Source organism: Pygocentrus nattereri, chromosome 14 (genome assembly GCF_015220715.1).
Source record: "Pygocentrus nattereri isolate fPygNat1 chromosome 14, fPygNat1.pri, whole genome shotgun sequence".
In the NCBI taxonomy this organism is placed as follows: Eukaryota; Metazoa; Chordata; class Actinopteri; order Characiformes; family Serrasalmidae; genus Pygocentrus; species Pygocentrus nattereri.
Genome location: NC_051224.1, coordinates 19,746,056 through 19,758,323, shown reverse-complemented (window position 1 = coordinate 19,758,323; position 12,268 = coordinate 19,746,056). Strand labels below are relative to the sequence as shown.

Sequence of the window (12,268 nt, the reverse complement as noted above, 5' to 3'; positions counted from 1 at the left end):
TCTTTCAGTTGCTATGTGATTGGTTTCTTGGCGCCTCACGGTTGTAAAAATATGGCACTTTGAAATCAGATTAATCTTTGTGAATCACCCTGTATTTAACAGAAATTTGCCACAGTCGGTGGCAAGCTTCCAGGCTCCTGTGAGATCAGAGAAAGTGGATATTGTTCAGCATTAAAATCAGATGGCCGCAGCTTCTCCTGCTGTAAATGGGGGAAAAACTTTTCTAATCACGTTATGAAACCAAAAATGTTTTATGTTCATGTTTTAAATTCTTTCTTTTTTGCCAGGCTCAAAAAGCTGCACTGTGTATGATGTTGTCATTAATGAGGAATTCTTCCAGAATTGTCAGGTATGTTATGCATATTTGGGTTAATTAGATATAAAACCATCACATCTCTGTCTATCTATGAATTGATGTTTACTTTTCCTTCTACAGAAGGATACATTATTCCAGCAGTTTCTGATTGCAGTATCCCTAGAGGGACTGGAGAACAAATACAGCTTGGAGCTAAGCAGAGGTCAGGCTGATAAGTTCTGGGTTTGCACTTTGGATATGTTCATAAATAATCAACAATGATGTGTTATTTTTTTTGTCCCAGCTCTGCTGTCTACCTGTCAGTTGGCACTGCTCCGGGCAAGTGTGCTCACTGCCCCCTAGTGTGTGTGTTCACTAGCATGCATGTATGTGGGTGTTTCACTGCATGGATGGGTTAAGTGCGGAGGTCTAATTTCACAGTGTGCAAAACAGTGACAGATGGTTGTAAATTCTAAATTCTGTGATGTGTAATGAATTCTTGTCTTGCTTTGCTGCTGCTTTTTTCTGCTCAATATTTGTGCATATATGTTTGTATTCTGTAGTTTTATTTACCATAATCCATGATGTATATGAAATTGAATACCCAAAACATAAAAAACTGGTTTGGTTGGCCTACCTTGGATGGTTGATTCCTCAAGCTGTGGGAAATGCCAAGGTTTATCAGTCGACGAGTATACAGGAACAATTGGCAATGTATGGGAGATCAAACAGTGACAGAGTGCTAACATTGCTTAACAGGAGGATCAGATACCTGTGCTACTACCTCAGATATGCTAACTCATTTGTGAAGATATCGTCCACATGTGTCAGTTACCAGAGCTCAAAGTGAAAGCACGCCATATTTTAGTCTGTTTTACTTCTCCTGACTATTAATGCTACATCTTTCAATTTTTGTTCAAAATTGGCATTTGGCTGCTTGAATCCTTCAGGGAAAAGTAGCAGCTGAAATGAGGCTAAAGCTGGCTTCATATTCTTAAGCTTATTATCAAAGTTTCTGTTCAACCTTAAATGCAACAGCATTAATATATAACTGCTGTTCTATTTAACATGGAATGAAGCTGGCTAAATTAATGTCTAGTTAAAGTTTATTTATATAGTTGGTGTTTAAAACAGGCGTTGTCACAGAGCAGCTTTACAGAAAAATCTGGGTCCAGGCCTCCAGAGGTGTCATCAGTGGTAACAGCAGCGGGGAAGAGCTCCCTAAAAACAAGAAGAAAACACCTTGAGAGGAACCAAGGCTCAAAAGGGGATCTCTCTGATCGACATCGGATAGCAAACAATAAGACCAGATCAAGATGAAAAGAGGATAAGATTTTAATATTAGTATAAAATATTAAAATACAGAAAAAGGGGAAAAACAGGTGACTTACTAGGTGTGATAGTTCGAGTCTGCAGCAGCATCAACTTCAGCATCAGGAAAGTCAGTTCAAGCATCAGGAGGGTCTCCCAAATGATGGACATGCCTCACCTGTTACTGTTTTTGAATGCAAACAAAAATGAAACACATTTTTATGGGTTGGCATTCAGCAGCTGTTAAACTGTTCAACTGTGAATTGTGTGAAGTTGATAAACAGAAAGGGGAAACTTTTTTGTCTTTTATTATAAAACACTATGGACACTATTTTCATGAGACTCCTTCTCAGTTTCTCAGAGAAATCTGCAGCGATATTTTTCACACCTCTAAAGTTCTTGGAAGATCTTGGAAGTTTCTTCTCATGACCAAATTAATCCCAATTACAGATGAAATATGTTCAGGTTCAGTGTTTTGAGACGATTATTCTGCTTTTATGTCGATTTCCTTTTCTCAGTAAGGGCTTTTTGAACAGCTACACATCCTTTCAGACCCATGGTGCTGAGTCGTCTTCCCACAGTGGAAGGATGGACAGAAATACCTGTAGATGTTTTCAGATCTGAAGCAGCTTGATTTTCTCCTCTTTCAAAGATGAAAGCTTATGTGCTGGTTATCTGATGGGGACAGATCTAGTGGTCCACCAGGTCTTACAGGTCTTTGTTAGGTCCCCTTTTCTCCCCAGTTTTTGAAACTTCTGTTTTTTCCTTTTATTTGACTGATTTTATGCCAGTGGATTATGTCACATCTCCTCAGAAATGTCTCTTGAAAAATTAAAAACTTCTACTTAATGGCTGTTTTGGCTGGAAATTAAAGAGAGTGGTCTCTGACATTTGTGACAAGTGTGATGTAATGTACAATATCAAATCTAATCCTGCCTTTTTTTTTGTTTTGTTTTTGTTTGTTTTTTTAGACATAAAAATACTGAAGAACAGGAAATTTATGGGATCTTTGACAGAGCAGAACATTCGCACCAAGAGTAAACCAGTCATTCAGGAGATCAACACTAAGTATGTTCAGGAATAGCCTGTCTTTTTTTTTTTTTTTTGGCCCACCACTCCCTTCTGTGCTCTGTAGACCATTTCCTATCAAAGATTAATGTTTACTCTGATCTGACACACCCAGTTAGTGTGTAGTCTCAGGCTTTGGTCTGATTACCTCACTGTAGTGTAAGGTGCAGCATGTCTGGGGAGGTTGCTGTATACTTTCAGGGCAGGGCTTGAGTTAGCCTTTTCTGATACTTTCAGGGAAATCCACATTTTAGTTGTCTGAAGGAAAATGTCACTAGTCCACATTTGTAAGTGATTGCTGTATCGCCCAAGTTAATTAATATATAATAATTTACATTGAAGAGTATGCCCTTTCCATTCAAATGTGTTGATATATAAACTGTCATTCTAAGTGGTTTGATGTGAAATGGTTAATTGTAGAGAAGTTTACCTACCCAGATTTCTTTAGTGTTGGTGATGGGAACCAGGGGTCACAACATCTACAACACAAATGTAGATAAATAAATAAAAACATTTTATTTATTATCCAGAGGAACCCGTGAATCTACATGTGTCTTCTGAGTTTATAATGTTGATGATGGTAAAATAATACATCTGGTACATCAGAGAAAATTTTTTTCTTTGAGGACTATTGTGCCTCACAAAGCCCTGCATGTACCTTTTCACTTTTGAAAAAAATATATTTTAGGCCAAAATCTTATTGTAAAACTAATGTAAAACATTGTCTTAGACAGCATTTCTTATAACTATTTCAAGTAGTATATTTACTGTGAGGGTGCTTTTGGTGTCATCATTTGGTGACATCGTCTGGTTCCTGTCACTACCACTGTGAACAATTTGAGATTGATGAGCAGTGATTAGTTGAAAGACTTCCCAGTCATTATTTTGCAGTTACAGTCCACACGATTTTAATTTAGAACATGGATTATGAGGCTAGTTTGTTTCCCAAACCAGATTTTTTGTGACATTGTATTTTTTTTATTTGGTTCAGTTGTTTTTAAACTGAAACGGCCGAAGGGCATCATATACCAAAAGCAAAGGCATGTTTTCACTATTATTGTATTGCTCGTTTTATGTCTCTAACATTAGCTTATGCTGCAGCAATGATGAGTGTCTATAAAAATCCAGATGTTAAAATTGGCAGGCCATGCTTATATTACAGTGCTGACATGCTGCTAGAAGAAGCAGAAAACCTACACTAACATTGATTTCCCTCGTTTTTTGTGCACCATCTTAAAAACGCGTTCTTACCAGCAGCAAACTGAACCAGGGTTTACTTGGAAATAACCTGAACTCTGCAATATCTGGACCCTAGTATGAGTGGAGTCTTTACATCTGTCAGAATTAATAAAGAAAGAAAAACTAGGTTTGAATCTGCCCTATTTTTCTGCTATGCTGAATACAAAGCATTAATATTTTCATTAAGCAGATTTTTAAAAATGTTTTCTTGTGACAGTTGGCAGTAAGTGTCAGCAGTCGCCCTCTAGGGACTAGTTTTGGTGCAACAAATTTTCCAAGGATGTAGAGGTTTTAAAAACATTGGAACCCCATTTATGCCTAGTCATTACGTGTACTTCGAGTATCAGTATTTTTGTGGTAAAACATTATCCACATTAAACATGGGTGTAATTGCAGCCAAGATGTATTTTAATACTGATTAAAATCTGGTCGCTCAAACACATCATAGAAAGATGTTCTAAATGTGTAAACGGGTGGACGGTTTTTGCAAAAATACCATATTACAATATTTGAAGACATGATTTTCATGATTCACGGTACATATCTTGATATTTTTGTCACACAGACACAGTGCCACACCTAAACACTGATTTTCATTCAGTGTTTCAGATACTCTGCTGCTCTAAAACTGAATGAAAACAGGACTTAAATATGCTGTCTTGGTAATGATATTGCCCAAAGTATTCAGTCACCCATCCAAATAATTGAATTCAGCTGTTCCAATCACTTCCATGGCCACAGGTGTATAAAATCAAGCACCAAGGCCTGCAGACTGCTTCTACAAACGTTAGTGAAAGAATGTGTCACTCTCAGGAGCTCAGTGAATTCCAGTGTGGTACCATGATAGGACCCCACCTGTGCAACAAGTCCAGTCATGAAATTCCCTCACTACTAAATTTTCCACAGTCAGCTGTCAGTGGTATTATAACAAAGTGGAAGTGATTTGGAACAACTCAACCATGAAGTGGTCGGCCACGTAAAATGAGTGCGGCGTCAGTGGATGTTGAGATGCATAGTGTGCAGAGGTCACCAACTTTCTGCAGTCAATCACTACAGACCTTCAAACTTCATGTGGCCTTCAGGTTAGCTCAAGAACAACGTAGAGAGCTTCATGGAATGGGTTTCCATGGCCGAGCAGTTGCATCCAAGCCTTACATCACCAAGTGCAATGCAAAGCGCCACCACTGGACTTTAGAGCAGTGGAGACATGTTTATTTGCTTGGAAAAGCACTAATATTACAATAGATGTCATAAGAGTCTGTAACTGTCTTCTTTCCAGTCAAATAGATGGGTAATGTAATTTTAAACCCTTATAATAGAAGAAGCTGAACTCACAATTTTTTCCTACTGAAAGTCGGCCCATTTTTCTACAAATTTCTGTAAAGTATAAATAGATGGCGTCTCTTCAGTGATCTGCTCTGTACATTTTTTTAAATAAAATAATACAAAGAGTGTCTAAGCAGGAAATTGTAAGCATATAGCAATATTTGTTAATCATAAAACACATGTTCTGTTCATTTGAGGGGAGCTTTTACAAAAAGGAATAAAATAAAAATGTGCATTTATTTCATGCAGTTACTGAGTTATTTGCCTTAAGATTTGGTCAGGTAAATTCAGATGGACAAACCAAAATATAACCTGGAGCACAAGAGGTTAACTCACGTGTGCTCAGGTTGTCACTCAGGTTGCATGTTTCTGAATGTGGCATGCACTCCTGCATTGTTACCTGCATAATGTTTATGCGATTTTACTTATTTATTTGTACTGCGCATTATATTTTTATGGTTGTTTTGGTATATTTTATTATATATTTGCTTCTTCTATTTATGCATCTGCATAATAACATCAGGCAGTATGTTTTCTTTTTACTGTACTGTGTGCTGCTATAATAGACAACTTTCCCTCTGGGATTAATAAAGTGATGTATCGGTCTATATACGTCTATGTATCGATTTACATCTATAACTACTAATTTGGAAAGAGGGAAGTTACTATTCACAGTAGTTATGGTTGGGTGCATCTATTCTAATGTTTTTCCAAGCAAAAAGACACTTAATGCCCAGACTAATGGTTTAAATAATGTGTTCAGGTACCTACACAATGGGTCCAACACAAAATTTGAAACGCACTAGCAGGAGCATCAAGCGCTGCAGGGTGTTATCACTGAAAAGCAAAGGGGGCATTTGTGTCGTTCCATTCAAGATTCAACATGGGTTCTGGCACAATATATAGATGTGGCCACTGATAGTTGATGTGGTAATTGTTGTTTTCTGCTGGAGATGTTACTTACTACTAATGTCACATTCCTGACATTTCAACACCATCTCCAAGAAATTATCACTGTTTTGTTATTTAGTTGTGAGTAAACCTCATGGCATCTGATCTTGTTTCCTTCTTTATGCACAGTGAAAAAAGAATTTGAAGGCATTCGGTGTGTGCGGTAGGCAGTGCTGTAATTGCTGTACATGTTTGTTTTCTGAACAGGGAGCTCCAGCTGCAGAACTCCACAGTCAAAAGGTAAGTTTATATCAATGTGGTCATGTACTGTATTGTGGAAATGGGTAAACCTGCAGGCACTTCTTGAGTGTTTGCGTTGCTGTTGCTTGCAAATTTTCCACTTTCACTTCTGGATCAACTAGGGTGATAAACTGTCGCAACATGCTTTTCTGAGTATATCAGAAAGTCAGCATTTCTATGACACCGAAGAACTGCATTCATCATAATTTGATTTGAGAAGCTGTGAACAACCAGTACCAGTGTTCAGCGGTGTCATTTATCATTTAGAGTGATTCATCAGTCATTTACAGTTGCCCCAGAAAGTTGGATACTTAGATCGTTCCACTGTGAGTACACAGTCATGAAGTTCTTTAGGTTCTTTAAATGTATTTCTAAGAAAAACATTTTTAGTACAACATCAGACTGATGGTATGCTATTTGGAGTAAGCCTGGAGAAGAATTCCAATCAGAAAACTGGTACTAAGGGTTCTGTAACAGGGACAATAAGTCATCATGAAAGCAGAGGTATAGAAAGGAATTTTGCATGCCTACAGAAGTCTGCAAAACACTGCTCAAGTTGTCCGTGTACCCTTACAAAAGTCAGAGGCATATGTTTATTTATGTAATTTTTGTGTTGTTATATACAAGTTATTTGTTTTTTTTAGAAGATATTCCTGAGAGTAGATACAAAATAATCCATGTGCATTATAAAGGGTAAAATCTAAGAAAATAAAAGATACCAGAGAATACGTAAAAAATCCAGGACAAAAGTACAAAAACGCCATCCAAAAAACGCAAGATCAAAAAGCTTGCAAAACAGTTACAAAAAGATGGTAGAAGGCAGAGAGAAGGCTCAGAATTGCAAAGTTGTGTTGGGAGAGAAGCATTTGTAGGGGTGGTAATTAGTGGAAGGAGAAACAGGTGAGAGGAATGCGTTGTTATAGGAACAGCCTCAGAATTCGTGGGATGAGAACCTCTGGTGTCCAAGCTGGGAGTGCTACTGACACACCTCCTCCCTAGAAACGGCTCCAGTAGCCAGATGAGGATGGCATCAGGATCGGCCCCTGGGCCTGGGGATGGGACAGTTAGGGTGTTCACGGTAAAAATTGTTACGGTTCCAGGATGTCCCCTGCCAGAACCCAAGCGTGTTCCTTAGGTCCATAAACTTCCTGTGCTAAGTAGTACAACAGATGACCCTAGGAACAGGAGTCCAGGAGGGTCCACGAGATAAGCCGAACCTCTGTCCACCTCTAGCACGAGGCCAGGTGCTGGACCTGGCACTAATATACGTCCTGCAGGAAACACAGGTTTGAGTAATTAAGCATGAAAAGTGGGAGAAATGCGGTAGCAGGGGACAACTGTTCGAGAATTGTAAAGGGCGTCACAGACATGGGTCCCTAGTAGAGAGCCATACAAGCTGTGTTAAAAAAGTGGGCTCTGAAGACGACACTTCTCAGCCTGAATTTTCTTATGTCTGATGACCCTTTGTAGACAAACTTTATGCTCCTCAGGCTTGTTCATTCAAGCAAGCAATTCTGATTTTTCACCTGACCAGGGAAAAGGACAGGGGTGGTAACCAAGCATACAATGAAAAGGTGTAAGACCGGTAGAGACGCTAATGAGGGAGCATGTTCTGCCCAGGGTAGAAAGCAGTTCCAGTCTTGCTGAGAATAATTACAGTAAGACCAGGCCAGATAATGACCAGATGTGGTAATGAAGGTTATTTTCCATTCATCACCCTCACGGATGCGTGCAAGGTTTTATGCACCACGCGGGTCAAGGGTGGTATAAAAATGCGCCGGGCAGACTTGTTCAATAGCAACAGGCACTAAAGGCAAAAAATAGTGGTTTTTAATTGTTATTACGTTGAAACTGTGATAGTCAGTGCAATGGCACAGTGCTCCATCCTTTTTCTCTACAAAAAAAAAAATCCAGCCGCTGCTGGGGAAGTGGAGGGAGAGAGAGTTGTGCTACTCTAGATTTCCCAAAACGTCTCATAGGTTTTTGTATTCATAAGGAATTGTAATGACCTCATTGGATAGCAGGGTCTCAATGTTAGTATTGCGGCAAGGAACTGATGAACAGTGACTATAGCCATACAAGCTCCATACAAGTTCACGAGAGGACAAGATGGGAGAGAGCCAGAGGTAGTCTAGCACTAACGGAGAGTCAGGCATATCCTTAACGAACAAAGTTTCTGAATGTAAAAGCCCTGTTTGCAAAGTAATAGAGAAAGTGGATTCTGTGATTTTGCCAGAGCCAAAAGGGTTGCCATCTAGGTCTTTTATTAATACAGGGATATTGTAATCGATAAGAGGAATTTCTAGTTTTGAAGCAAGCTCTTTGTCTCTGAAATTCCTTGTAGTTCCAGAATAAATCAAGGCTGAAACAGAGCATCATGTTACACAGACAGACTCACTGAATATTCTGCTCTCCATCTGTGGAAGAGTATGAACAAACACTCATTCGGAGAGCTTGAAAGGATAAGGATATGGGCAGGCACTGGATCTTGAAGCGACCAGATTGGCCGCAGTAGAGACGGAGCTTTTTCCTGTATTCCTCATTGCCTTTCCTCAGGGGTAAGTTTAACTGTGCCAGTGTCCATGTGTTCAGGTTCAGCAGTGGCTGTACAGAAAATGGTTGTGGGATTAATTCTGGACGTAACACGACGTCTTGACCGTATCAAGCTGTCAGTCTTGATAGACAAAAAGATAAATTCAGGAAACGACAGCTGATCATCTTTACATGCCAGCTCGGTCTTAAGTTTGTCATTTGAGGCTTTGCCGTTAAAAGGTTTTGAGTTGTCGTAGAAGCAGACTCAGAATTCAGGGGATGAGGACTTCTGGTGTCCAAAGCCGAGAGTGCTACTGACAAGGACATGCTGATGAGCTTCACAGAGCTTCCTTTCTGTTTTGCACAGTCATTTTGGAAGCCTGCAGTTTCCATCAGAATAGGTAAAGTTCCTTTCTTTCTTTCTTGTCAGCCCACAGTTTGGTTTATGGGTGGAACCCCTTTTTGGGGAGGCAGAGTTTCTAATAGCTGAGATCCAGCTGCCTGGAGTGGTGAGTGAGGCACATTTTTCAGGAATACAGTCCATCTCTGTTAGAATGTACTGATGCATTCATGTGTTGTGTAAGCTGTTAATGAGTCACTCTCTTTCTCTCTCTCAGTATTCTGCCCATTCTCTCTTGCTGGATTTGGGAGAGGACAGGCTGGTGCTGAACGCTCAGCCCTCTCTCTTCCACCTGGATGTTTTCTTTCCCTTCCTTATTGACCAGGAGAACAGCGCAGCCCAGTATAACACCAACACACAGGTCATCTCATAATGTCCATTCAGTTCCTTTAATGTATTTCATCAGAATTAGTGGCTATGTCCAGAAGATGCTAATTTCTTCCACATTTCTTTCTGAGCCTGCAAACACAACCCAGTCACCAGCCATATTTCAAGTACAGATCTATTACTCAGTAAATGAAAACAGCTACAGACATGTGCAAGTAAATGATGCAATATCAGCATTTTTAAAAAGCTGCATTTTTCCTGTCCACATAAAAACACTGAAAATAGTTTTCAAAAGTTTCTATCCTGGAGATAAAAATCTCAGTTTTTCAAAACACAGAGGAAAATTATGTTTTCAAAAATATCCAGAGGAGGCCTCACAGGATTTCAGTTTGTGTTATCACAGTCATTTCCATGTGAGTTTTGGGGTGTGTTTGGGATCATTATCTTGATTAAAAGGTCCACCCAGCCTTCTGGCAGGGGAAGGGGATATTTTAGGCTAAAATCTCCTGGTATTTAATGGAATTCATTATGCCCTTGATTTTCAGAGCCCCTGGACCACTACTAGCAAAACTGTCCCAAAGCATCATAGACACATCACTGTATGTAACTGCAGCAAAGTTCAGGCACTGCATTTCGTGGCTGGCTGTTTTGAAAAGCTTCTTTCATTGAACTGAAAAAGCTTCTGGTGATGGAGGAAGATTTTCAGTGGATTTTGAAATTTGAAAGCCCCAAGATTATCTTTGGGTTCTTTTCTTACAGTCCTTCACACTGTTTGTGGGCTTGTGCATCCTCTTCCTGTCAAATTGTCGACTGTTCCATGCTTTTTCAAACGTTTTTTATTATTGTGCTTTTTATGCTTAATCGTGATTTCAACTGACTACCTTTTTTAAGTAACAGTTCCTTTTCGTTTTACCCATATTGATGGATATCAAAAGCATTTTAGATGTGTAACCTCATTTATACATCAGGGAAAAGGAAAAGCTCACAGACAACAGTGGAGCTCCTGAAAACTAGGAACAATATTTTGTTCCCCCAAACATGGATTTTTTTTATTTTTATTGAAAATATTCTTATGGGTTCCAGTAATTTTCCTCTTATGTATTAGAGATGTCCACAAAATAAAACAACACTTCTTGTAGTAATCATTTCTATCAGATAAAAGGTCATTCTCCAACATATTTGAGGAACAATTTATTATGTGGTTATTTTATGATTCTTTTTGCCTAGTCTCTTAAGGTGTCAATATTTCTGGAGAGAACTATATGTAATCATGTGTTGTCCTGGTATATGCTTTGCAGGTGATGGTAATCATATATTGTTATCAGAACCATAAAATTTGAAGAGTATGATAATCATTGAGTTTTATATTGCGGTGTATCATTAACACATGAAAATTACTCCTGCTGCTCTATCCCTGATCAAAACAATTCCGCCTCCCTCACTGTATCTGTCATCTATGACTGCTTTTATATGGAAGACTAAGTGAAGAATAAGTATTCACACTGTCCTCCCCTCTGCTCTCTTACAGGTCCTTACGGTGACCATGCCAGTACTATCTTCTTAAAATGACTGAAATTTTATTTATTTTCAATAAAACATATTTTTTTGTATCAAGACCATGTGGTATGTGATTGTTTTTCAGTCAGATTAGTCATTTATAGAAAACAAAAACAAAAGGGTGATCACAAAAAGTAACCAGAACATTCGATTGATTGTGGATTTAAAGATGGGTTAAAAGAAATCACAGATGCAAAGATAAGGCATAATGTGTTTGGTTACTGGTAGGGTGATTCATGGCCCAATGTTTATCATTAACCATGTAAAGCCCCCTGTACATCCTGCATGAACTCCTGTCTCGCTGGGAGTTTCCCAGGAAAAATTTATTAATTACTCAAGGCTGTTGTGCTTGGCTGCACTGGTTAAATATTAACAACAAAGTATGAATACTTGTTTGAAATTTAGAGAGAATACAGCTCTAAAGCCCAGAGCACACTGTACAAACATTTTTCCACAAACACCAGTAAAACCAGATGTTTTTACAAATCCAGACATTTCTTTGACAAATACAACCTCAAATACAACCCCAAACACCAACAAACCCAATCACCAATTCAAAGGTTCAACACAAACCCAAATATTCAGCAAGCAAACATTTGAACACCAATAAACCTACACTTCCTCTCCATGGATCACCACCTTATCGTGGTGGAGGGGTTTGCGTGCTTGAATGATCCTAGGAGCTATATTGTCTGGAGCAAAAGCTCCTGGTAGGGTCTCCCATGGCAAACTGGTCCTAGGTGACATGTCAGACAAAGTGTGATCCATAATAACCCCTATGAGAAGACAAGAACAGGATTTGTGTACCCTGCCCGGATCAGGGTTACCGGGGCCCCACCCTGGAGCCAGGCCTGGGGGAGGGGCTCGCCAGCGAGCGTCTGGTGGCCGGGCATTTATTCATGGTGCCCGGCCGGGCCCAGCCCGAAGGAGTTACATGAGTCCCCCCTCCCATCGACCCACCACCAATGGGAGGGGCAGTAGTAGGGGTTCGGTGCTTTGTGGATCGGGCAGTGTCCGAAGGC

The 12,268-nt window shown here is 39.5% G+C and overlaps 1 protein-coding gene across 2 annotated transcripts in view; it reads left to right on the top strand.

The window, feature by feature from the left end:
* Positions 1-11,305, top strand: part of pih1d1 (PIH1 domain containing 1) — a 35,054-nt gene extending 23,749 nt beyond the window's left edge. For both annotated transcript variants that reach the window (XM_017697464.2, XM_017697463.2), the window contains exons 5-11: positions 288-349; positions 437-518; positions 2,578-2,674; positions 6,398-6,430; positions 9,393-9,471; positions 9,580-9,723; positions 11,218-11,305. In XM_017697464.2, the coding sequence (XP_017552953.1) occupies positions 288-349; positions 437-518; positions 2,578-2,674; positions 6,398-6,430; positions 9,393-9,471; positions 9,580-9,723; positions 11,218-11,253 (533 nt within the window). In that variant the 3' untranslated portion in view covers positions 11,254-11,305. The remainder of the gene's footprint in view (positions 1-287; positions 350-436; positions 519-2,577; positions 2,675-6,397; positions 6,431-9,392; positions 9,472-9,579; positions 9,724-11,217) is intronic.
* The last annotated feature ends 963 nt before the right edge of the window (positions 11,306-12,268 follow it).